Source organism: Xenopus tropicalis, chromosome 2 (assembly GCF_000004195.4).
Source record: "Xenopus tropicalis strain Nigerian chromosome 2, UCB_Xtro_10.0, whole genome shotgun sequence".
Classification (NCBI taxonomy): Eukaryota; Metazoa; Chordata; class Amphibia; order Anura; family Pipidae; genus Xenopus; species Xenopus tropicalis.
The window spans coordinates 12518607-12544180 of record NC_030678.2 but is presented as its reverse complement, the minus strand read 5'-3'; the positions used below and the strand labels follow the sequence as shown (position 1 = coordinate 12544180).

General features: G+C 48.2%; 1 protein-coding gene across 4 annotated transcripts in view; it reads left to right on the top strand.

The window, feature by feature from the left end:
• The first annotated feature begins 1531 nt into the window (after nucleotides 1-1531).
• Nucleotides 1532-25574, top strand: part of dyrk1a (dual specificity tyrosine-(Y)-phosphorylation regulated kinase 1A) — a 48811-nt gene continuing 24768 nt past the window's right edge. For 2 of the 4 annotated variants that reach the window (XM_012957235.3, XM_012957234.3), the window contains exons 1-2: nucleotides 1532-1585; nucleotides 20394-20465. In XM_012957235.3, coding sequence (XP_012812689.1) covers nucleotides 20456-20465 — 10 coding nt within the window. In that variant the 5' untranslated portion in view covers nucleotides 1532-1585; nucleotides 20394-20455. 4 annotated transcript variants of the gene reach the window in all.

The following is a 25574-nucleotide window of genomic DNA, read 5'->3' as shown; positions in this document are numbered from 1 at the left end:
GTGCAGGAGACAGGAGGGTGTGGGGGTGCAGCAGACATGAGGGTGTGGGGGTGCAGGAGACAGGAGGGTGTGGGGGTGCAGGAGACAGGAGGGTGTGGGGGTGCAGGAGACAGGAGGGTGTGGGGGTGCAGGAGACAGGAGAGTGGGGGTGCAGGAGACAGGAGAGTGGGGGTGCAGGAGACAGGTGAGTGGGGGTGCAGGAGACAGGAGGGTGTGGGGGTGCAGGAGACAGGAGGGTGTGGGGGTGCAGGAGACAGGAGGGTGTGGGGGTGCAGGAGACAGGAGGGTGTGGGGGTGCAGGAGACAGGAGGGTGTGGGGGTGCAGGAGACAGGAGGGTGTGGGGGTGCAGGAGACAGGAGGGTGTGGGGGTGCAGGAGACAGGAGGGTGTGGGGGTGCAGGAGACAGGAGGGTGTGGGGGTGCAGGAGACAGGAGGGTGTGGGGGTGCAGGAGACAGGAGGGTGTGGGGGTGCAGGAGACAGGTGAGTGGGGTGCAGGAGACAGGAGGGTGTGGGGGGTGCAGGAGACATAATGAGGGTGTGGGGGTGCAGGAGACATAATGAGGGTGTGGGGTGCAGGAGACATAATGAGGGTGTGGGGGTGCAGGAGACATAATGAGGGTGTGGGGGTGCAGGAGACATAATGAGGGTGTGGGGGTGCAGGAGACATGAGAGTGGGGGTGCAGGAGACATGAGAGTGGGGGTGCAGGAGACATGAGAGTGGGGGTGCAGGAGACATGAGAGTGGGGGTGCAGGAGACATGAGAGTGGGGGTGCAGGAGACATGAGGGTGGGGGTGCAGGAGACATAATGAGGGTGTGGGGGTGCAGGAGACATAATGAGGGTGTGGGGGTGCAGGAGACATAATGAGGGTGTGGGGGTGCATGAGACAGGAGAGTGGGGGTGCAGGAGACAGGAGGGTGGGGGTGCAGGAGACATGAGGGTGTGGGGGTGCAGGAGACATGAGAGTGGGGGTGCAGGAGACATGAGAGTGGGGGTGCAGGAGACATGAGGGTGGGGGTGCAGGAGACATGAGGGTGGGGGTGCAGGAGACATAATGAGGGTGTGGGGGTGCAGGAGACATAATGAGGGTGTGCAGGAGACATAATGAGGGTGTGGGGGTGCAGGAGACATAATGAGGGTGTGGGGGTGCAGGAGACATAATGAGGGTGTGCAGGAGACATAATGAGGGTGTGGGGGTGCAGGAGACATAATGATTGTGTGGGGGTGCAGGAGACATAATGAGGGTGTGGGGGTGCAGGAGACAGGAGAGTGGGGGTGCAGAAGACATGAGGGTGTGGGGGTGCAGGAGACATAATGAGGGTGTGGGGGTGCAGGAGACATGAGGGTGTGGGGGTGCAGGAGACATAATGAGGGTGTGGGGGTGCAGGAGACAGGAGAGTGGGGGTGCAGAAGACATGAGGGTGTGGGGGTGCAGGAGACATAATGAGGGTGTGGGGGTGCAGGAAGGAGAGTATGAATGAGACACACTGGCTGAGGGTAAGGGGGGTGAGGCATAGGGAGGTGGCATCTGGCAGACAGGGGAAGACGCTGCGCTGGGAAGCTGAGTAGCAGATGGAGGGGCAGGTAAGGCTGGGCTAATGCAGGGATACTGGGAGCAGACGATGTGCATATATACATATATATCGGGCGATATGGGGGAGTCGGGGTTGTACATGTTCATATTCAGCCGCTGTCAGATTTAAAGGGAACCGTATTGATCACATTGCGCGCCTGCATCCGCAACCTGTGGCTCCTGGGCGCTAACGCTGAACTACCCCCGCCTGCTTATACCCCGCTAAGCATCACGGGAGATGTAGTTTAGTCGCATTAGGAGCGCTTCAGCTCCTATTGAAGCATAACTCCCTGCAGTCTCGCAGTACGCCGGAGCACCCTCGCTGCGCCCCCAAGTCGTGGGTTACAAACCCCAGCTATAAAATCGTGCCGGCCACAGACGCCCGCGACAAACACATTATTTAACCCTCTTGCGATTATTCGTTTCACGTCTCCCACCTCCGCTGTTTCTCCCCCTTCTCTCTCTCCCTCCCCCGTCCTTTTACTCGTCACATGACCTACAGCCGTCACGGCCGCTAAGCTGCCCACAGGCCCCTCCCCTCTGGGCAACAACGTCAGCGCGTATCCGGGGGTAGGGCGCGCTCTCCCATTCTACGTTGATTGACAGTTGCCGTGGCAACGCGCTCGTCCCGCCGCCATTTTATTATTCCTATTCTTAATTTTTTTTTTTTTTTTTTTTTAATTTCAAATTCAAAATATTCCTGCGGCCTCTGTATTAGTATTTACAATCTGGAAAACCTCCTGGAGACTATATTTTGTAAGAAAAATAAAAATTGACAATTTCAACATGTTGGGGGCGGTGCCCGAGCATCAGTTGGCATTCTCGCGAGGGTTCCCCCCCCCCAATGCAACCTACTGTGCCCCCCTCAGTTCCTGGCAAGGTTCCGGTGGGTACTGCTGTGAGAAAGCGTCGGTTCCGTACCCCCCCCTCCCAGGCCGGTGTGACACCCCCTCCCTTCCAGGCTGCGCAGCTGAGGGAAGGCGCGCCATTTTGTGCCGAGTCGCTCCTCCCCCTTCCAGCATCCTGCACGGCCGGGAACCGAGGAACCGCCACCGCCTCCCCCCAGCTGGATCCAGTGGCCGAGCCCGCACAGTGCCGACAAGCAGCAGTAGCAGCAGCAGTAACACAAGGAGGAGGGCAGGGGAGATAGGAGGAGGGAGATGCCGCTGACAGTGCTGGGGAGCAGGATCCCCCAGGCTCTCTGATTTTGTCTCTGCGCTTCATGGACTGGGCTCTCTGACCCCCCAGTGGGCCGCTCTGTGTGACCGGGGGGCTCCCATGGGATTGGCCTAGAAGAGGGGACAAGAGACAGGTAAGTGGTTTGGGCAAGGGGAGAGCTGTCAGACCCTAGTGTCACACTGGCGGCTCTTGGCAGAACTACAACTTCCATCAGGCACAGCTGCGGCTCCCCCCCTGGCTTTTGCACCCACACAGGCGATGTCAAGAGGCTGCTGGGAGTTGTAGTTTGGACAAGACGTGGATGGGCAGCCTTGTGGATCCGGGATACATCAGCACCCTTGGGCACCCCTCCAGATGTGGTTGGAAGCTGCACTGAATGGAATGGAAGTGTTGGCATTGGGGGGGGGGGCACTTGTCCCACTCAAAGGCTCTTGTAAAACTTCAACTCCCATCAGGCACAGCTGTGGGGGTCCCACCGGGTGTCGTACGCCTTCAGGAGCTGTGGACGGTCTGCTGGGAGTTGCAGTTGGAAGGAGATTGGATTGGGGGAACCCCTCCAGGTGTTGGCAGAACTGCGCTGTCTCTTTAAATGGAATGGGCATGGTTAGTGTGGATTGTCAACTACAACTCCCATCAGGCACAGCTGTGGGGTCCCACCGGGTGTCGTACGCCTTCAGGAGCTGTGGACGGTCTGCTGGGAGTTGCAGTTGGAAGGAGATTGGATTGGGGGAACCCCTCCAGGTGTTGGCAGAACTGCGCTGTCTCTTTAAATGGAATGAGCATGGTTAGTGTGGATTGTCAACTACAACTCCCATCAGGCACAGCTACAGGGATTCCCAGCCATTCGCGCAAATAATGGCAATGCGGAGAGTCTGCTTGGGAGTTGTAGTTTAAACAAGACCCCCCGAGGGCCAGCCTAGTGGATGCGGGATACATGGGCAAGGTGTGGAAACATTGTGGATATTGTAATGCTGGGCACTGCCGCAAACTTCAACTCCCATCAGTTACAGCTGTGGGGCTCTGGCTGTTGCTGTGGACACTCTCTGGGAGTTGTAGTTGAATGAGACGCATGATTGGCCAGCCTGGCGGATGCATCAAGAGCATTAGGGGAACCCCTCTAGGTGTCATCGGAACTGTGCTGCCTCCTTGTTTGTTGTGGATTTGTGTTCTGTGCAACTACAACTCCCATCAGGGTACAGTTACAGGGCTTCCCTGTGCTTTGCACACCTGCAGGTGCTACTGACAGCAGTCTGACATGGGGTGGGGGGGTGCTGGGAGTTGTAGTATAAACAAGAGCAGGAGCGCTCAGGTACAAGGCAAGGTTACCCTCACACCTGGCACCGCGCTGGGAATAAACCTGACCCTGGAACAGCTCCATATTCTCCCTGTATTTGTACAGCATCATCCTGTCTCCAAAATAGGGGGGGCCAAGAAATAGGGGATACAGGGGGGCCCTGCACACAGGAGCCAACCATTTGCAATACATGTGTTACAGCACTCTTGGCCGCTCTGTGGCCCCCCAGCTGTCAGCACATAATGCATTTCAGGGGATGCAATCAAATCTACTCACCCTGCACCCCAACTCCCATCACCCAGTGGGGAAAACGGCCCCATAACAGCCCTGGGAAAGCGGAACTGAGAGGATTCTGAGCCACTGCTGCTGTTCCCGGGGCCCCTCTAACTGACTTGCACCCTGTCCTACACCCAGGGCTTCCCCAGCAACAGTTACACTATAGGCGCTACATTGGCTGTCTGACACACTCAGTGTTGCACGTGCACGCCTGCTCACAGGGGGAAGCACCAACCAGCCCAGGGGTGGCACATTTGTGGCTTGGCACCGGTGGGGGGCTATAAGGATGCCAAGAATGGTATGAGGGGCAAATGGAATGTTTTATAACTGTTTCTGCCCGGCTGTCACTTGCTCTATGTGTTTTCTATCAACACCTTCTCTGTTTGCAATGTTGGGTCACTTGTCTGGATTGAAGAGGCAAGCTTGCCCATTGATTAAGCCAGGGGCCAACCTTTCATGGCATTTGTTGGCATGGGAATGTTTATATACACTGTTCCAAAGGTGCCCAAGGCATTCTGCTAACAGCTTATATTAGAGGCCAGTATGATAGGGCCAAACAGTCTGTGCCTCCCTCGTTGTGCTCCGTGATGCTCTAAACTGTGGGGCTGCCATCAATAATGTCACTAAGATGCTTGATGTCATTCTAATTGGTTGTTAGGGATGAGTAAGTGAAGGAGCTGACTCATAAAGCAGTGATTGTGACTCTCTATCAAACGTCAGGCCATACTGTATGCTAGCCTGTACCCTGCACTCTGAGCACTGGCTTATATGTGTGTGTGTCCGTTGGGTTATATGTGTGTGTCTGTACATTGGGTTATATATATATATGTGTGTGTGTCTGTACATTGGGTTATATGTGTGTGTCTGTACATTGGGTTATATATATGTGTTTGTCTGTACATTGGGTTATGCGTGTCTGTACATTGGGTTATATATGTGGGTTATATATGTGTATGTGTGTCTATATATGTGTGTGTCTGTACATTGGGTTATATGTGTGTGTCTGTTCATTGGGTTATATGTGTGTGTCTGTTCATTGGGTTTTGTGTGTGTCTGTACATTCGGTTATATATATATATATATATATATATATATATATATATATATATATATATGTGTGTGTGTGTGTGTGTGTGTGTACATTGGGTTATATGTGTGTGTGTTTGTTAGTTGCGTTATATATGTGTCCATAAATTGTGACAGCCGGGCAGAAACAGTTATAAAACATTCCATTTTCCCCTCATTCCATTGCTGGCATCCTTATAGCCCCCCACCAGTGTCAGGCCGCAAGTGTGCCACCCCTGGTTGGTGGGCTGGTTGGTGCTTCCCCCTGTGAGCAGGCGTGCACGTGCAACACTGAGTGTGTCAGACAGCCAATGTAGCGCCTATAGTGTAACTGTTGCTGGGGAAGCCCTGGGTGTAGGACAGGGTGCAAGTCAGTTAGAGGGGCCCCGGGAACAGCAGCAGTGGCTCAGAACTGATGGGAATGCTGTGTACTTATCCCCTATTTATACAGGGTAATGCAAGGGAAACCTTGTTAGAAGTGAGTTTTAAGTATTTCTTGTCTGTAGGGCTTCCGTATGGCTTATTATGTACAGCAGCCCTATATATGCAGTCCCATCCCACAGTCCACTTGTTTGTCTGTCTGGCCAAGTGAGGTAAATCCACGAGCAGCCTGACCGACTGCGGGAAGGAAACTTTAGCCAGTCAACGTCAGATACTTTAGTAGCCTAAAACTGAAAGGTAACATTTATATTGTGGGACATATGGAGAGGATACAGAGTGATACAGTTCAGTACTAGAGTGATACAGTTCAGTACTAGAGTGATACAGTTCAGTACTAGAGTGATACAGTTCAGTACTAGAGTTATACAGTTCAGTGTTGGTGGTTTAAGGTTGGCAGTGAAAGGGGCCACAGCATTAAAGGCTTAGTTCACCTTTAAATTAACTTTTAATATGATTTGGACATTGATATTCTGAAACATTCTGAAACTGGTCTTCATTTTTTAATTTTTATGTTTTTTTTCAGTTATTTAGCTTTTTGTTCATCAGCCCTCCAGTGTCAGTGGGAATATGAATAGTAACGAGCAATAAAAGCAATAAAAAGTAACAATAAGAATAATATTGTAGCCTCACAGAGCTGGGGTCAGTGACCCCCATTTGAAAGCTGGAAAGAGGCGGAAGATGAAGGCAAATAATTTGAAAACTATAAAAAATAAATAACGAAAACCAACTGCAAAGTTGCTAAGAAACAGGCATTCTGTAACATACTAAGGCTAATGCCACACGAGGCGTAGGGCTGACATTTTCGGCAAGCGGATAAACGCTTGCCGAAAATTCAGCCCTACGCCTGCTACTTGTGCCTGCACCCGAATGAATGGGATACGCTCGGGTGCAGGCACATGTAGCCGATATACGCATGAAAACACGAGAGAATGCAAAGTCTCGCGTTTTCATGCGTATATCGGCTACATGTGCCTGCACCCGAGCGTATCTCATTCATTCGGGTGCAGGCACAAGTAGCAGGCGTAGGGCTGAATTTTCGGCAAGCGTTTTTCCGCTTGCCGAAAAAATCAGCCCTACGCCTGGTGTGGCATCAGCCTAAAAGTTACTAAAGCTGAACAAGCCCTTTGAGCATTAAAACTGTTGGTGCCTGTGCCTTTAATGACTGGTATCTGTTTATATTGCTGTGTGATTTAAAGGGTATATACTCTCTGCAGTATAGGAAGCACATTAGTTTGTGGCCAGGGTCATGCAGTATGGTAGTTGGGCCAGCAGGCTCCGAGTGATTGGCTGCTGCAGACTGAATCCCAAGCAGCCAATTACGTGTGAATATTCAGTCTCGACTTAGCATCCCATTGTCCCATTTATAGGGTCACAGTGATTTCCTTTATCATCATAACCTCCCCAGCACTTGTTCCCTAATCGGTTAGGCAGGGCAGCCAGTCTTGTTGGGCAACATCAGCCATAAGGGGCTTCTACCTGCCTAGGTGGGCAAGTGTGTGTGTATGGGCAGCTTATTTGTTCTCTCATTACACTGCAGCCATTGTGTTGGGTTATTAAATCAAGGGTCTTGTGTATTGAAATGGATAGCTACAGATTGCTCTTCATATTCTGGTATATATAATATGGCAATTTTTTTCCCAAATTTTTGCCAAATCTGCTACTTCTGCTTCTCCTGCCCTGAGATGGGGGGCCCATTGCACCACTGTTACAGGTGCATTTCAGACCTGATAAGCGCCAGTCCTGTCCCTTTTCCTATATAAGTGGTACAGGTATGGGAACTGTTATCCAGCATGCTCAGGACCTGGGGTTTTCCAGATAAGGGATCTTTCCGTAATTTGGATCTCCATAACTTTAATATTGATTAATCCCAATAGGATTGTTCTGCCCCCAATAAGGGGTAATTATATCTTAGTTGGGATCAAGTACAGGTACTGTTTTATTATTACAGAGAAAAGGGAATCATTTAACCATTAAATAAACCCAATAGGGCTGTTCTGCCCCCAATAAGGGGTAATTATATCTTCGTTGGGATCAAGTACAGGTACTGTTTTATTATTACAGAGAAAAGGGAATCATTTAACCATTAAATAAACCCAATAGGGCTGTTCTGCCCCCAATAAGGGGTAATTATATCTTAGTTGGGATCAAGTACAGGTACTGTTTTATTATTACAGAGAAAAGGGAATCATTTAACCATTAAATAAACCCAATAGGACTGTTCTGCCCCCAATAAGGGGTAATTATATCTTAGTTGGGATCAAGTACAGGTACTGTTTTATTATTACAGAGAAAAGGGAATCATTTAACCATTAAATAAACCCAATAGGACTGTTCTGCCCCCAATAAGGGGTAATTATATCTTAGTTGGGATCAAGTACAGGTACTGTTTTATTATTACAGAGAAAAGGGAATCATTTAACCATTAAATAAACCCAATAGGACTGTTCTGCCCCCAATAAGGGGTAATTATATCTTAGTTGGGATCAAGTACAGGTACTGTTTTATTATTACAGAGAAAAGGGAATCATTTAACCATGAAATAAACCCAATAGGGCTGTTCTGCCCCAATAAAGGGTAATTATATCTTAGTTGGGATCAAGTACAGGTACTGTTTTATTATTACAGAGAAAAGGGAATCATTTAACCATTAAATAAACCCAATAGGGCTGTTCTGCCCCCAATAAGGGGTAATTATATCTTAGTAGGGATCAAGTACAGGTACTTTTTTTATTATTACAGAGAAAAGGGAATCATTTAACCATTAAATAAACCCAATAGGGCTGTTCTGCCCCCAATAAGGGGTAATTATATCTTAGTTGGGATCAAGTACAGGTACTGTTTTATTATTACAGAGAAAAAGGAAATAATTTTTAAAAATTAGAATTATTTGCTTATAATGGAGTCTATGGGAGATGGCCTTTCTGTAATTCGGAACTTTCTGGATAAAGAGTTTCCGGATAAGGGATCCCATACCTGTAATGGATTGGGCAGAGAATATGCTTCTTGTGGCCAGCGAGCCAGGCACGCTAAGTGTGTATCTCATAGAGGCACATAGGGGTCAGCTTTGGGAGCGTGGGAGGAAACCGGAGTACCCAGAGGGAACCCACGCAGGCACGGGGGAACATAACATCCTTGCTGGGTAGGAATGCCCATTGCCAATGTGCTATATTGGGCTGGATTCTGTTACATTCATCTGCTGGAAAGAGAGCAGTTCCCAATGTTAGCAGCCTGTTCCCAAGCAGCCCGCCACACACTTACATCGCTTATTGGATGAGGGAGGTACTAGGGCTGCTACAACAGGTTCCTTTACATATACACAGCCTTAATGAGGTTGCTCACCTAAGTTTTACTATGTCATAGATACTGATATTCTGAGGCATTTACCATCGGTTTTCATTTGTTAGTTTTCGTGCTTTTTCAGTTATTTCGCTTTCTGTGCAGCTCCTATCCAAGAAAAAGTAACAAGAATAAAACTGTAGCCTGACAGAGCAATAGCTTTTTGCCTAACCATTTGAGAGCTGGAAAGTGTCAGAAGAAATAAAGGCAAATAATGCAAAAAAAAAAAAAAAAAAAAATGAAGACCAATTGCAAAGTTACTAGGAATAGGACATTTTATAACATACTAAAAATGAACTCATAAGGTGGACAACTCTGTTAATGTTAGCATCTGTTTATGGCTAAGGATTGCTGCCCTCCCACCTACTGTACCTATTGTACATCTATGTCTCATCGTACCTACCCCTGTTATTAGCATTAATTCTCATTTTGTTATTATTTAGTTATTAATTTCCTTTACTCCCATAGCTGAACCACCCTCGGTCCACCCCACACACACTGTAGTAAAGCTTCTCATCAGTGCCTTGTAATACATTTATTGTTATTATTTATTTTTAATATTGGAAAAGCTGGCTTCGGCTACATTGTTTCAAGAGTCAGACCCAGCAGCGCAGAATGGAGCAAGCAAATGCTTTTTTTAGACGTATACACGTACAAAACACTATATTGTTATTTAAAGTTTTGAATTCATGTATCACATAAGATTGCATTTGCTTACTTCATGGAAAAGCTGTGTAGGGTGGAAATATAAAGGGGAACAACTTATATAAAATAAAGCTTTATATTCCTCTTATTTTTCCTGTAAGTTTGTTGGCATGGGTTATTCTGATTTATATATGTGTGTTTGTGCAAGCCGATAACCCATAGACTTAGTAGTCTTCTGCTTGCTTCACTTGCCCAACTGCTAGCCCCCCCTGAGGCCTTAAGGTGCCCAGTGATGGAGCAGTCACTGACGGGGGTTCCATTTCCCATTTGTACCATAACATAAAGGGATATGGGTTTGTCTGTGTGCAGTCAGTACTTCTGTCCATGCAGATGCCATAGTAGGTGTGGGTACAAGTGCCAGGCATAAGAAAGCTCTTCTGGGCACATTTGCGTAGGAAAACCTTTTTCTAGATAACATTGAATTGGGCCAATAGGACTTGTTCTCCTGAAGAAAAATAGATTTTAATTTAATTTTCCCCAGGGTCAAAAGCAAAAAATGTGAGAACTTTTCCCTAGAAGTAAATTTCCCAACCTTATATATATTCTTTTCAGTTGTCCCAGTCTGAGTTGCTAGCCTACTGGCCCATGTATGGTGCCAAAATGGCACACTGGCCAAATATCTATTGGGCAAGTCTGAAAATGCCATTGGTTGGTGACTTTATTGGGCCCTTGATTTGGTATAGGGCCCTATTATGATCAGATCTTTGGCCAAACTAATGGGTCAGCTTGTCTTCAGCCAAAGTTGTCCAAATCGGGCAAAGAACAAAAAGTGAGCCTGTGTTTCTTCAGCATGTTAGAGTGTGTGTGTGTGTGTTAGAGTGTGTGTGTGTGTTAGAGTGTGTTAGAGTGTGTGTGTTAGAGTGTGTGTGTGTGTTAGAGTGTGTGTGTTAGAGTGTGTGTGTGTTAAGAGTGTGTGTGTTAGTGTGTGTGTAAGGGGCATATTTATTATGCTGTGTAAAAAACGGCGAGAAAATTCGCCAGGCTTCGCCGTGTAAAAACGGCGTAATTGTTTTACGTGGTTTTTCTTCCACCGTAACTTATGGAAAATAATCTTTTACTCAGTTTTTTCGGCGAATTAGTTTTACACAGCATAATAAATACGCCCCTTAGTGTGTGTTAGTGTGTGTGTTAGAGTGTGTGTCGCAGGCAGGGGCATGTATATAAATAAGCTGACGGCAGGAGTGGGCTGAGGGCAGAGTTACCCTAACCTGCAGGTACCCTGGGGTTTTGGCAGCATTCAAGCTTCATGGCCAAGTTTACAAGTTCAGTCTCTGTATTTCGTATGAAGAGAAGTTCCTTGGCTGTCCCGTTGTACTCCGGAGTGATGTGCTTTATAGCTGTATGGCACGCTTGGGATGGATACGATATTAGGAACAGTGGCAGAAGCCAGGTAGAACTGCACAAACATATTATAAATCTATATTTGCCCTTAAAATTCCATCTTTAGGTACTTGTATTTCTGGTATATAGGCTCAGGGCATCCCCTTGCCTCAGCTGAGCCCCCTTGTCTCTGGCACCTAGCTGTATCCACCACAGGCACCCCAAGCAACTCTATACTAATGCTATTGAGCCGTCTGAGGTAAAGGGTAACGGACCCTGTTGTGTCCCGTGGAACTCTGGTTGGAATCCTTGGGCGGCTCAGTGATTCAGTGGTTCATGCTGTTTCTTATTTTGCACTGGGGTCCTGTGTTCTGTTCTAACCAGGGCACTATCTGCCCCAGGGTAATTGTATGTTCTTCCCTTCTCTGCATGGGTCTGTTCCACACAGACTGGTTAATTGGCTTCTGTTAAATTAACCCATGTGTATGTGCACTTATTGTTCCGATGTCTCTGTCCGTGTCTTTCAGTTTCACTTTAACCTGTGCTCCCGAAATATTGCCTTATTACTTTACAGGCTTTATAGTACAGGTCTGGGATCCGGTATCTGGAAACCCATTATCCAGAAAGCTCTGAATTATTGGAAGGCCATTTCCCATAGACTCCATTATAGCAAAATAATTTAAAATTTTACTCAGCAGCGCAGCCTAACTTGATACATGTTATAGTGGAGCTCCCATGCCACAGCAGCGCAGCCTAACTTGTTACATGTTATAGGGGAGCCCCCGTGCCACGGCAGCGCAGCCTAACTTGTTACATGTTATAGGGGAGCCCCCGTGCCACAGCAGCGCAGCCTAACTTGTTACATGTTATAGGGGAGCCCCCGTGCCACAGCAGCGCAGCCTAACTTGTTACATGTTATAGGGGAGCCCCCGTGCCACAGCAGCGCAGCCTAACTTGTTATATGTTATAGGGGAGCCCCCGTGCCACAGCAGCGCAGCCTAACTTGTTACATGTTATAGGGGAGCCCCCGTGCCACAGCAGTGCAGCCTAACATGTTACATGTTATAGGGGAGCCCCCGTGCCACAGCAGCGCAGCCTAACTTGTTACATGTTATAGGGGAGCCCCCGTGCCACAGCAGCGCAGCCTAACTTGTTACATGTTATAGGGGAGCCCCCGTGGCACAGCAGCGCAGCCTAACTTGTTACATGTTATAGGGGAGCCCCCGTGCCACAGCAGCGCAGCCTAACTTGTTACATGTTTTAGGGGAGCCCCCGCTCCACAGCAGCGCAGCCTAACATGTTACATGTTATAGGGGAGCCCTGTGCCACAGCAGCGCAGCCTAACTTGTTACATGTTATAGGGGAGCCCCCGTGCCACAGCAGTGCAGCCTAACATGTTACATGTTATAGGGGAGCCCCGCGCCACAGCAGTGCAGCCTAACTTGTTACATGTTATAGGGGAGCCCCCGCGCCATAGCAGCGCAGCCTAACATGTTACATGTTATAGGGGAGCCCTGTGCCACAGCAGTGCAGCCTAACTTGTTACATGTTATAGGGGAGCCCCGCGCCACAGCAGTGCAGCCTAACTTGTTACATGTTATAGGGGAGCCCCCGCGCCATAGCAGCGCAGCCTAACATGTTACATGTTATAGGGGAGCCCTGTGCCACAGCAGTGCAGCCTAACTTGTTACATGTTATAGGGGAGCCCCGCGCCACAGCAGTGCAGCCTAACTTGTTACATGTTATAGGGGAGCCCCCGTGCTGCAGCAGTGCAACCTAACTTGTTACATGTTATAGGGGAGCCCCCGTGCCACAGCAGCGCAGCCTAACTTGTTACATGTTATAGGGGAGCCCCCGTGCTGCAGCAGTGCAACCTAACTTGTTACATGTTATAGGGGAGCCCCGCGCCACAGCAGTGCAGCCTAACTTGTTACATGTTATAGGGGAGCCCCGCGCCACAGCAGTGCAGCCTAACTTGTTACATGTTATAGGGGAGCCCCGCGCCACAGCAGTGCAGCCTAACTTGTTACATGTTATAGGGGAGCCCCCGTGCTGCAGCAGTGCAACCTAACTTGTTACATGTTATAGGGGAGCCCCGCGCCACAGCAGTGCAGCCTAACTTGTTACATGTTATAGGGGAGCCCCCGCGCCACAACAGTGCAACCTAACTTGTTACATGTTATAGGGGAGCCCCCGTGCTGCAGCAGTGCAGCCTAACTTGTTACATGTTATAGGGGAGCCCCGCACCACAGCAGCGCAGCCTAACTTGTTACATGTTATAGGGGAGCCCCCGCGACACAGCAGTGCAACCTAACTTGTTACATGTTATAGGGGAGCCCCCGCGCCACAGCAGTGCAACCTAACTTGTTACATGTTATAGGGGAGCCCCGCGCCACAGCAGCGCAGCCCAACTATTTCATCACTTTCATGATTAGCTTTTAATTCCTTGTGGTGCTGTGAATATTTATGGAGACATATAGGATAAACAAAAAAAACTCTGATCTTGTAGGCAATTATGAATAATATATGGTACTGGTTTCACTTAGGTCTAACAATTAATTCTCTCTGTTTTGGTGCTCCTGATAGATCCTCTCAGGTCCCTGTCTGTGTTCAAATGGGGGGTTAGCGTATCCTAACAGTCCCAGCCAGAAGTGCATGCCTGGTGCTGGCTTAAGGTGGGGGTGCCCGGTGCCGGCTCAAGTTGGGGGTGCCTTGTGCCGGCTCAAGTTGGGGGTGCCCGGTGTCGGCTCAAGTTGGGGGTGCCCGGTGTCGGCTCAAGTTGGGGGTGCCCGGTGTCGGCTCAAGTTGGGGGTGCCCGGTGTCGGCTCAAGTTGGGGGTGCCCGGTGTCGGCTCAAGTTGGGGGTGCCCGGTGTCGGCTCAAGTTGGGGGTGCCCGTGTCGGCTCAAGTTGGGGGTGCCCGGTGTCGGCTCAAGTTGGGGGTGCCCGGTGTCGGCTCAAGTTGGGGGTGCCCGGTGTCGGCTCAAGTTGGGGGTGCCCGGTGTCGGCTCAAGTTGGGGGTGCCCGGTGTCGGCTCAAGTTGGGGGTGCCCGGTGTCGGCTCAAGTTGGGGGTGCCCGGTGTCGGCTCAAGTTGGGGGTGCCCGGTGTCGGCTCAAGTTGGGGGTGCCCGGTGTCGGCTCAAGTTGGGGGTGCCCGGTGTCGGCTCAAGTTGGGGGTGCCCGGTGTCGGCTCAAGTTGGGGGTGCCCGGTGTCGGCTCAAGTTGGGGGTGCCCGGTGTCGGCTCAAGTTGGGGGTGCCCGGTGTCGGCTCAAGTTGGGGGTGCCCGGTGTCGGCTCAAGTTGGGGGTGCCCGGTGTCGGCTCAAGTTGGGGGTGCCCGGTGTCGGCTCAAGTCGGGGGTGCCGGTGCCGGCTCAAGTCGGGGTTGCCCGGTGCCGGCTCAAGTCGGGGTTGCCCGGTGCCGGCTCAAGTCGGGGTTGCCGGTGCCGGCTCAAGTCGGGGTTGCCGGTGCTGGCTCAAGTTGGGGGTGCCCGGTGTCGGCTCAAGTTGGGCGTGCCCGGTGTCGGCTCAAGTTGGGCGTGCCCGGTAGTTTGAATGAGACAGAAAGATATGGGGAGGAAATAAATAATAAAAAAAGAAATAAAAAGTAACAATAATTACTGTTAATTGAAAAACTGTAAAAAAAAAAAAAACTACATAATGAAGAGCAGTTGCAAAATCGCTGTAAATAGGGCATGCTATAACATACATAAAGGTGAAGCAACCCAGTTAGTATAGATATTGATATATATAGGTGAGTATATAGAGAAGTCTGTATAAGTGTGTGTATTTATGGTGCTGGGGGACATTTGGAGGGGGGGTTTTTCTCAACCCAACCTAAGTATGAATAAAAGCTCTCCCCACAGCCTTGTGCCTATATATGGCCATTTACAAATGGGATTCCATTCTCTATACACAATATATCTCTGTTCACCAGTTACAACAGTGGTTGTATTACGTATAATTGCCGCCCATGGGAGATCCCACGGAAAATGCCCCTAAATGCAGGAGAATGGCAACTGCAGCATGTAAATACCCTACAAGTGGTATTCCCCCACCCATCTGGGTTAATAGAAGTTTTACCCACAGGCAAGGAAGAACTGACGTTGCCCAAAGAGTAGGTTCCCCCCATCTTTAAATAGAGAGCAGTTGGACCCTTGTTTACAATAACATATCATACACAGGCTATTCTAACTGGGCACGGGTATAAAGGAGTCGCACTAGAACTGCCGCGGGTGAGCAACGCTTTTCACTCAGGATATTAGTCAGAATAGAGGTGGCCATACACGGGGCGACTGTAGCTGTTGATATCGACCGATTCGGCAACTTCCCGATCTGCCTGTGTCCAATGGAGAGTAGGAGGCAATATCTGTGCTTTGATACAAAACAAGTTAAAGGGGTGGTTCACTTTTATGTAAACTTTTAGTAGGTTATAGAATGGACAGTTCTAAGCAACTTTTTAATTGGGATTCATTATTTATTTATTTATAGTTTTTGAATTATTTGCCTTCTTCCTTTGACTCAACTTTCAAGTGGGGGTCACTGGCCCCGACAGCCAAAAAAGGCCGCAATTTTATTGTTATTTATTTTTCTATTCAGGTCCTCTTCTATTCGTATACCAGTCTCTCATTCATAACTGCTTCCTGGTTGCTAAGCTAATGTAAATGCTAGCAACTAAATAACTGCTGAAATTGTAAACTGGAGAATTCCTGAACAAAAAGTAAAATAATTACAAAACCACAAATAATAAAAATGAAGACCAATTGCAAAATTTTACTCTCTGCATCCTACTAAAACTCAAGGGTGAACAGCCCCTGTAAGCGCCGATGCTTTTATGTGTGCCACTGTCTGTGCCAGTTTCCCTGCCGAGGGCTCGGCAGTGCAGTCTCTAACTGGCATATTGTGGGACCCCAAGCACTGAATCCACCAGCCCTGTAATGGCACATTTTAACATCGGATGAAGTGATTGGCTTGGAAATGTACTGTTGAGTGCAGCGGCTAGTATTTGGTGCGACGGCTTGTATTTTGGACACTGGGGCTACAGTTGCTGTCAGATCCAGGTTGGTGTGTAGGTGGCATTGAGAGAACATAGCATTGCTTGGTGCTTGCCTGACCTTATGCACTGTATTAAGGGAGATGGGGCAAATAGGGCACATTACCTAATCTCCCCAAGCAGTGTTATTGCCACGGTCTCCTTGCTTAGTTAGTGTAACCCCCAAGCAGTGTTATTGCCACGGTCTCCTTGCTTAGTTAGTGTAACCCCCAAGCAGTGTTATTGCCACGGTCTCCTTGCTTAGTTAGTGTAACCCCCAAGCAGTGTTATTGCCACGGTTTCCTTGCTTAGTTAGTGTAACCCCCAAGCAGTGTTATTGCCACGGTCTCCTTGCTTAGTTAGTGTAACCCCCAAGCAGTGTTATTGCCACAGTCTCTTTTCTTAGTTGGTGTGACCCCCAAGCAGTGTTATTGCCACGGTCTCCTTTCTTAGTTGGTGTAACCCCCAAGCAATGTTATTGCCACAGTTTCCTTGCTTAGTTGGTGTAACCCCCAAGCAGTGTTACTGCCACGGTCTCCTTGCTTAGTTAGTGTGACCCCCAAGCAGTGTTATTGCCACAGTCTCCTTGCTTAGTTAGTGTAACCCCCAAGCAGTGTTATTGCCACGGTCTCCTTGCTTAGTTAGTGTAACCCCCAAGCAGTGTTATTGCCACGGTCTCCTTGCTTAGTTAGTGTAACCCCCAAGCAGTGTTATTGCCACGGTCTCCTTGCTTAGTTAGTGTAACCCCCAAGCAGTGTTATTGCCACGGTCTCCTTGCTTAGTTGGTGTAACCCCCAAGCAGTGTTATTGCCACGGTCTCCTTGCTTAGTTAGTGTAACCCCCAAGCAGTGTTATTGCCACGGTCTCCTTGCTTAGTTGGTGTAACCCCCAAGCAGTGTTATTGCCACGGTCTCCTTGCTTAGTTGGTGTAACCCCCAAGGAGTGTTATTGCCACGGTCTCCTTGCTTAGTTAGTGTAACCCCCAAGCAGTGTTATTGCGACGGTCTCCTTGCTTAGTTGGTGTAACCCCCAAGCAGTGTTATTGCAACGGTCTCCTTGCTTAGTTAGTGTAACCCCCAAGCAGTGTTATTGCCACGGTCTCCTTGCTTAGTTGGTTTAACCCCCAAGCAGTGTTATTGCCACGGTCTCCTTGCTTAGTTAGTGTGACCCCCAAGCAGTGTTATTGCCCCGGTCTCCTTGCTTAGTTAGTGTAACCCCCAAGCAGTGTTATTGCCACGGTCTCCTTGCTTAGTTAGTGTAACCCCCAAGCAGTGTTATTGCCACGGTCTCCTTGCTTAGTTAGTGTAACCCCCAAGCAGTGTTATTGCCACGGTCTCCTTGCTTAGTTAGTGTAACCCCCAAGCAGTGTTATTGCCACGGTCTCCTTGCTTAGTTAGTGTAACCCCCAAGCAGTGTTATTGCCATGGTGGTTGTGTCTATGCAAAAAAACTCAGAGCTCCCAATGGCAAAGCAGAAATTCACCAAGGAACAAAGCAGCAGGTTGTGGGCCATAAGGACGCATGTAAATCAATATATACTGAACCCAGGAGAGCAATAAATTAGCTGCCATTGTATATCGCTTATGTCTGCAGCAGCTCCGAACAATATAAAGTTTAGCTCTAACACAATAAAACGCGTGTATGTATATTACTTGCATGGCAAGTTGAGCATGTCCCGCGCCAGCAGCGCCATCTTGCTTCCAAATGGGCAGATTTGGCCATTGGGCAGGTCTCCCATTAAGTGATCAGCTGGCCTGTCTCATTCCCTGTACTGCCAGTTACTGGGCACATAAGGGCTAATGGCAACATTAGACAGTGACTGTGGGCTGTCTTCTTTGGGAAGCACGAAACGCGTCAGGGTTGTTTGAAAGGAACCTCCAGGAAATAAACTTTATCGGCTCAGGGACCGGGCCTAATACTGAGGTGCCCCACAGCTGGATTTCCCATAGGCTCGTGCTGTGTATTCACCTCTATGGAGAGCTCTGAGTATTGTGTAATTCATTTACCATAGCGGCTAAATCCTGCCTTATGTGATTGGGCACAAGAGCCAGCGTCACCGGAATGTATCCGGCAGGAACTTCCAGTAAATCCTCCTCGTTTCTAGGAAGCGATGCCAAGATCACTTGGGTCGCCTGTGCCAATAAAGACAAATGTTCCCATGACTGTGACTGGGCACCAAGAGCCTCATCACTAGCCTGCAGGGTGGCTATGGAACGCACAGGTTGCATGAACTAACCATTCGTTACATACCTTTATATTTAATACAAGCTATTTTGGAAGTAAATACATGGAGTTAAGGTAGCAAGTCACTTAATGGGGTTCTTCACCTTTAAATTAACCCTTGGTATGACATAGACATTGATATTCCGAGAAAATATGAGATTGGTTTTTATTTTTTGTGTTTTTGTTTTTCAAATATTTAGCTTTTTGTATAACACTTTGGAATTGCAGCAGCTTGTTTACTTTAGCAACTAGGCAGCGGTTGAAATGAGAGGCTGGAATATGAATTGGAGAGGGACTAAATGGAAAGATAAGGAATAAAAAGTAATAATAATAATAATAATGAAATCGTAAGCTCTTGGAGCAATAGTTTTTTTGACTGTCTAGGTCAGTACAAGAGGAAGGCAAATAATAGAAAAACAATGAAAAATAAATAAGGAAGACCAATTGCAAAGTTACTAGGAATAGGCCATTCTGTAACATACTACCTGTTAACTTAAAGGTAAACCACCCCTTTTAATATGTCTTGGGATTTTCTCATGCTATTAACATGGGTAAATAAAGTTGTGTTGTGTATTTCTTCTCCCAGCAGCACTAGATCTCCTGTAAGATGCTTTCTGACACTGCAGTCAAGCAATCCCTGCAGCCTCTTGTCTGAGGACATGCTTTAATTGCCGTAAATCTGCTCTGATCTGACCTCCCTGACACCTAACTGTCCCCTTTTAATCCATAATGATACAGTTAGATGGGCCTGACTGACATATTTTGCTCCTGTAGCCTGTTGTGTGTACGTCAGCACCCCGGCACCTTAAAGGAACCCTATACTTCTTGTAATGGCACCTTATTTATCTGCTAATATTCTGAGAAACATGCGGACAGGTTATTTAATGCTAAGTGCTGTACAACCATACAGATAGCTCTCTGATACAGGAGCTTCCAGTCACAAAAGATAAAGGGGGGTATGAGACACGGGGTGGGCGCTGCTGTTGGTTTGGCTTGGATTCTCTATAGGGGCACATACCTCTGCCCTGCAGCGCTGGGGTCCTGATTCCGTGCCTATGTGGCTTCCCTCAGGGTACCCTACTTTTCTTCCATGCTGCAAATACATACAGGCAGGTTCATTGGCTCCTGATAGAAATGCCCCTAATGTGTGTGACTGGGATAGGGAACTTAGATTGTAAGCTCCACTGGCGCAGGGACTGATGTCACCCACACCTCCACTGCGCCAGTGGAGCTTACAATCTAAGCCCTACAAAGTACTGTGGAATATGCTGGCGCTGTATAAATGAAGCATAATAATATATTTATAAGCATATATTTGTGAGTAGTTCAATGCTGTACTGTAATTACTGTATAACAGGATAACTGATTGTAAAGCCCACTTGCCTTTCGTGTCAGTTATACATGAGTGATACTCAGGGTTCCCTGTTTAACTCAGCCTGCAGCCTTGTGCCTTTATATGGGCACAGAACCCCTCAGTGACTGCTAATATCCTTATCATTTACAGTAGGGGGTACATTATCCCTTATAATACATGAGTTCCCTGTATAACTGCAACCATGTGCCTTTAAACACAGAAGCAATCTGAGAATATTGATGCGTTATTTAAATGACAGTAGGTTTAGATATAAATATATATGGGAGGCAGTTTAGGAAGGGCAGAGTTAGATAACTATGGTACAGAGAAGGCAAGAGGGAACGATTGCAGCCGTTGGGCAAGCCATACAAGCCATATAGTTCCATGAAGCATTTGAAACAAATTGGAATTGACAAAGCAAAATGATTTGTATGTTTGTAGGGTTCATAGAGAGTCCGTTAGATTGTGTAGAAGCAGCGGCGGCTCGGTTCCACTACACACACGGGTTTCTTGCTATTTCTTATCTCTGTATGTGCTGGGTACCACCCCTGTTATAACACTGCTCCTAACCCTCGGCCTCTCTCTCTGTTTTGTTCCAGTGTTGTGGTTTGCTGCTGGGCTCTCCCCTCCATTCCCAGGATATGAGACTTGAAAGAGGACGATGCATACAGGTACAGTCACCTTTTCTTATAAATGGGGCTTCTGTTCATCTGCCGGCGCTCTGTGGGCGCCATGTCAAGTGTGTTATGTTATTACACTGAAAGTGCCCTCATTTAGTGGCATCACACGTGGCATGGGGGGGGGGGGCGTCACCTCCACTATTTTCCTTAGGCCAGTCTGGCATTGCTTATAGCAGTGATTATGGGCCAGTCTGGTGTGGCTTATAGCAGTGATTATGGGCCAGGCTGGTGTGGCTTATAGCAGTGATTATGGGCCAGGCTGGTGTTGCTTATAGCAGTGATTATGGGCCAGGCTGGTGTGGCTTATAGCAGTGATTATGGGCCAGTCTGGTGTGGCTTATAGCAGTGATTATGGGCCAGGCTGGTGTTGCTTATAGCAGTGATTATGGGCCAGGCTGGTGTGGCTTATAGCAGTGATTATGGGCCAGGCTGGTGTGGCTCATAGCAGTGATTATGGGCCAGGCTGGTGTTGCTTATAGCAGTGATTATGGGCCAGGCTGGTGTGGCTTATAGCAGTGATTATGGGCCAGGCTGGTGTTGCTTATAGCAGTGATTATGGGCCAGGCTGGTGTTGCTTATAGCAGTGATTATGGGCCAGGCTGGTGTGGCTTATAGCAGTGATTATGGGCCAGGCTGGTGTGGCTCATAGCAGTGATTATGGGCCAGGCTGGTGTTGCTTATAGCAGTGATTATGGGCCAGGCTGGTGTGGCTTATAGCAGTGATTATGGGCCAGGCTGGTGTGGCTCATAGCAGTGATTATGGGCCAGGCTGGTGTTGCTTATAGCAGTGATTATGGGCCAGGCTGGTGTGGCTTATAGCAGTGATTATGGGCCAGTCTGGTGTGGCTTATAGCAGTGATTATGGGCCAGGCTGGTGTTGCTTATAGCAGTGATTATGGGCCAGGCTGGTGTTGCTTATAGCAGTGATTATGGGCCAGTCTGGTGTGGCTTATAGCAGTGATTATGGGCCAGGCTGGTGTGGCTTATAGCAGTGATTATGGGCTAGTCTGGTGTGGCTTATAGCAGTGATTATGGGCCAGGCTGGTGTGGCTTATAGCAGTGATTATGGGCCAGGCTGGTGTGGCTTATAGCAGTGATTATGGGCCAGGCTGGTGTGGCTCATAGCAGTGATTATGGGCCAGGCTGGTGTTGCTTATAGCAGTGATTATGGGCCAGGCTGGTGTGGCTTATAGCAGTGATTATGGGCCAGTCTGGTGTGGCTTATAGCAGTGATTATGGGCCAGGCTGGTGTTGCTTATAGCAGTGATTATGGGCCAGGCTGGTGTTGCTTATAGCAGTGATTATGGGCCAGGCTGGTGTGGCTTATAGCAGTGATTATGGGCCAGGCTGGTGTGGCTTATAGCAGTGATTATGGGCTAGTCTGGTGTGGCTCATAGCAGTGATTATGGGCCAGGCTGGTGTGGCTTATAGCAGTGATTATGGGCCAGGCTGGTGTGGCTTATAGCAGTGATTATGGGCCAGGCTGGTGTGGCTTATAGCAGTGATTATGGGCCAGGCTGGTGTGGCTCATAGCGGTATTATTGTGTCAGTCAGTATTTGCTGGGAGCAGTGCTGCTGTTGGATTTGGTTCATGGGATGCCTATAGATGTTTTCCCTGAATTCCCATGCATTGGGCGCTGCTCTCTGCTTACTCTCTTGTACTTCTCTAACATACAGCTGTCCTGAATGTTTGCTTTTTATTTAGTACAAAGTCTTCTCTGCATTACAGAAGTAGGAATAATTCTTTCATTTCTTGATGTCAACCCTAAAAAAATCTGAATTTCATTATTCAATTATTCAGAATTGTCATTGTATTATTCCTTTCGGTTCTCTATTTCTGACCCTGGAAACAATGTAGCAGAAGTCTCATCCAGCTCTGGTAAACAGATGGTTTCTGCTACATTGTTTCAAAAGTCAGTTTATTTTGTTGGGGCAACAGTCATATTCTGTAGCCGCAGGTCACCTCTCTGTGTGTGTTTTATTGCTTTCCAAATGCCTGCCCTGTTAGTAGCCACTGAATTGAGCTGTTTCATTGTTGGGATAGAGCATTGTACCCATACAGAGTGGCAGAAAGAAAAGGGGCATGTGAAGGGGCACTTACAGGCATGCTGCCCATGTATTTTGACCATGCAGTGAGCATACAGCAGGACAGTGCTGAACCCAAGGCAAATATATACATATATATAGAGAAGGAGCCGGGGGCCATATGTCACTGCTCCGTGTATATCAGACAGGCACTTAACATTCCCTAATATTAGGAGCGATGAAAGGCAAAGACATAATGCCCTGTGCCATGGGCCTCCTTGGTGACAATTTTACTCACGGTGTTTATCCCTTCCTGACAGGAGGAAGTTATCCTGTAGATAATTAGCTGGCTTGTGCTACATTGTTTCAGGAGTCGGAACAAGGAGTGCAGGCACATACAGTTTTACAACCACTGGAAATGTATCATTAGTGTATATAAGAAAGAATTACATTTAGAGTTTCCCTTTAACTTTGTCTTCAGAGCATGTGAGTGAGGTGCCACATGTTCTAGGGATCTAAATTGTTAGTTTCCTGGCATAAGTGATCAGTCAGTGTTTAAACTGCTGCTTAGTTACTATGGAGTAGCACCACATAACATGTTAACCTGCCGACCAAATGTGAACTCTTGTACAGTAAAGATTTCCCTTGTAATAAAAGTTAATTTTAAGGTGAACTACGTCTTTAAATCTTCTTATTAATTAATTAGGGGGTAGGCAATTCCTGGCCAGCAATATTTGGGCACGAGTTAGTCTATAGCTTATAAAGCAGGCTACGGTGGGAAATTGGTCTGTAAGAAGTTTGTCTGCGTGGGTTGCCCCCATGTACCCCACTTTCCTTCTGCACCCCAAACACAAACAGACAGGTTCAACCTCATAAATCTGCCCCTGCTGTATGTGATAGGGTCCTTAGACTGTAAGCTCAGCTGGTGCAGGGACTGATAACCATGTGCATTGTAAATGTGTAACCACACCAGCTGCGGGGGCAGCACACAAGGAGATAAATTGCCTTGTGACTTCAGTACAGGAAAAATAGACACAACTTGTCATGCGCATTGTGCCATTCTTGAGGGCGAAGGCACATGGCGCTACTTAGTAGCAACTACTTGTCGTGGCTACTAAGATAAACAATGCTGATCATTTACTGATAATTGTCTCTACGTGTGTTTTAGCAGAGGCAATTCTCAGTATTGTCTATGGCAGGGTATTGCCTGGCATTTAGTAGCCATGACAAAATAGCTGCTACTAGTAGCTCAGTGTGTCTTCACCTTAAAACACAGTTATAGGTAAATGATCAGCATTGTCTATTGCTGTAGCCGTGACAAGTATCTGCTACTAGTAGCTCCATGTGTCTTCTCCCTAAAGCTGGCCATACACGCACCGATGATGGTTCGGTGCGTGTATGGCAACTTGGCGAGGCGACCGATATCGCAGAACGCTACGGATATTGGTCGCCGATCGGGCGGGTTAAAAGATTTTGATCGGGTGCCATTGAAGGCACTTGAGCAAAATCTACCTTCAGGGCTGAATCGGCAGAAAGAGGTAGAAATCCTATTGTTTCTTGTGTGGCCACCTTTAAGGTGAAGACACATGGAGCTACTTAGTAGCAGCTACTTGTCATGGCTACTAAATGCCAGAAAATACCCTGCCATAGACAATAATGAGAATTGCCTCTGCTAAACACACTTAGAGACAATTATCAGTAAATGATCAGCATTGTCTGTTTTAGTAGCCACAACAAATAGCTGCTACTACTAGCTTTGTGTGTCTTCACCCTAAGAAGTACTTGCATGTAAAGATGCTTAACTTGATGCAGTTGCTAATTCCAGGGCTGCATCTGTAGGTGCCACACACTTGTCCCAGTTAGTCACTCGCAGATGTTCACAGGATTTTTGTCTGGGCCGGACTATTTAGGGTGCCTCGTTCCCAAACTGTGAGCCTAGCCTAACTTAAGGTGGCCATACACGGGCCGACTATAGCTGCCGATATCGGTCCCTTGGACCGATTCGGCAGCTAATCGGCCCGTGTATGGGGAGAGCAGAGCGGCATGGCCGACCGATATCTGGCCTGAAATTGGCCAGATCTCGATCGGCCAGGTTAGAAAATCTGGTCGGATCGGGGACCGCATCGGCTCGTTGATGCGGTCCCCGATCCGACTGCCCCATTGCCGCCCACATAATCCGATCGTCTGGCCCCAGGGCCAAACGATCGGATTATTATTTTTTTTACCTAAATGGTCCCCGATATCGCCCACCCGTAGGTGGGGATATCGGGGGAAGATCCGCTCGCTTGGCGACATCGCCAAGCGAGCGGATCTGCTCGTGTATGGCCACCTTTAGGGGCTTCAAGCAGCTCTGAGTGGGCCCTGAAGTAGCGCATAGAATGAGATTGGAGATAGGGCAGGCCTGGCTGCTGGGCTCTCATATGGAATAGGCACTCATGGAACGGGTATACCCCCGTATGTAATAAAGGGCACTAAGTTTGCCCAGGAGCAGTAACCAATAGCAACCAATAAGATGTTTAGTTTTAAACAGGTGACCAGTAATTGCTTTCTGCTGCGGGTTACTGCTCCTGGGCAAACCGTGCTTTTTATTAGATCTCCCCCCCATATTGCTTCTCAGTTTGGGTGCGGGTGCCTTTAACTGAATGCTTATTGGGTAAGCCTGGGATTATAGTAGGGTGACTGCCCCAGCAAGGTTGCCCTAGTATGGAAGGGTGGGTGTAGTATGTGTGCTTAAAGGAAAACGGGGTGCTGGGCCCTTTTCCTCTTTCACTTCATTCCTTGCTTTAGTTTGTGTAAGGAATTAAGGGGAACATTTCCCTGAATTTGGTTGCAATGTGATTGGTGCTGATGGGTTTGATGTATCTGTATTTTAAGATAACTACAGGTATGGGATCCACTATCCAGAAAGTTCCAAATTATGGGAAGGTCATCTCCAGGGCCGGAACTAGGGGTAGGCAGAAGAGGCAGCTGCCTAGGGCGCAAACACTGGGGGGCGCCAGGCAGGAACCTCTCCTGCCTACCCCTAGCTCCTTTTTCGTTACCCCCGCCGCTTGTCAATACGCGGTGGGGGCAATG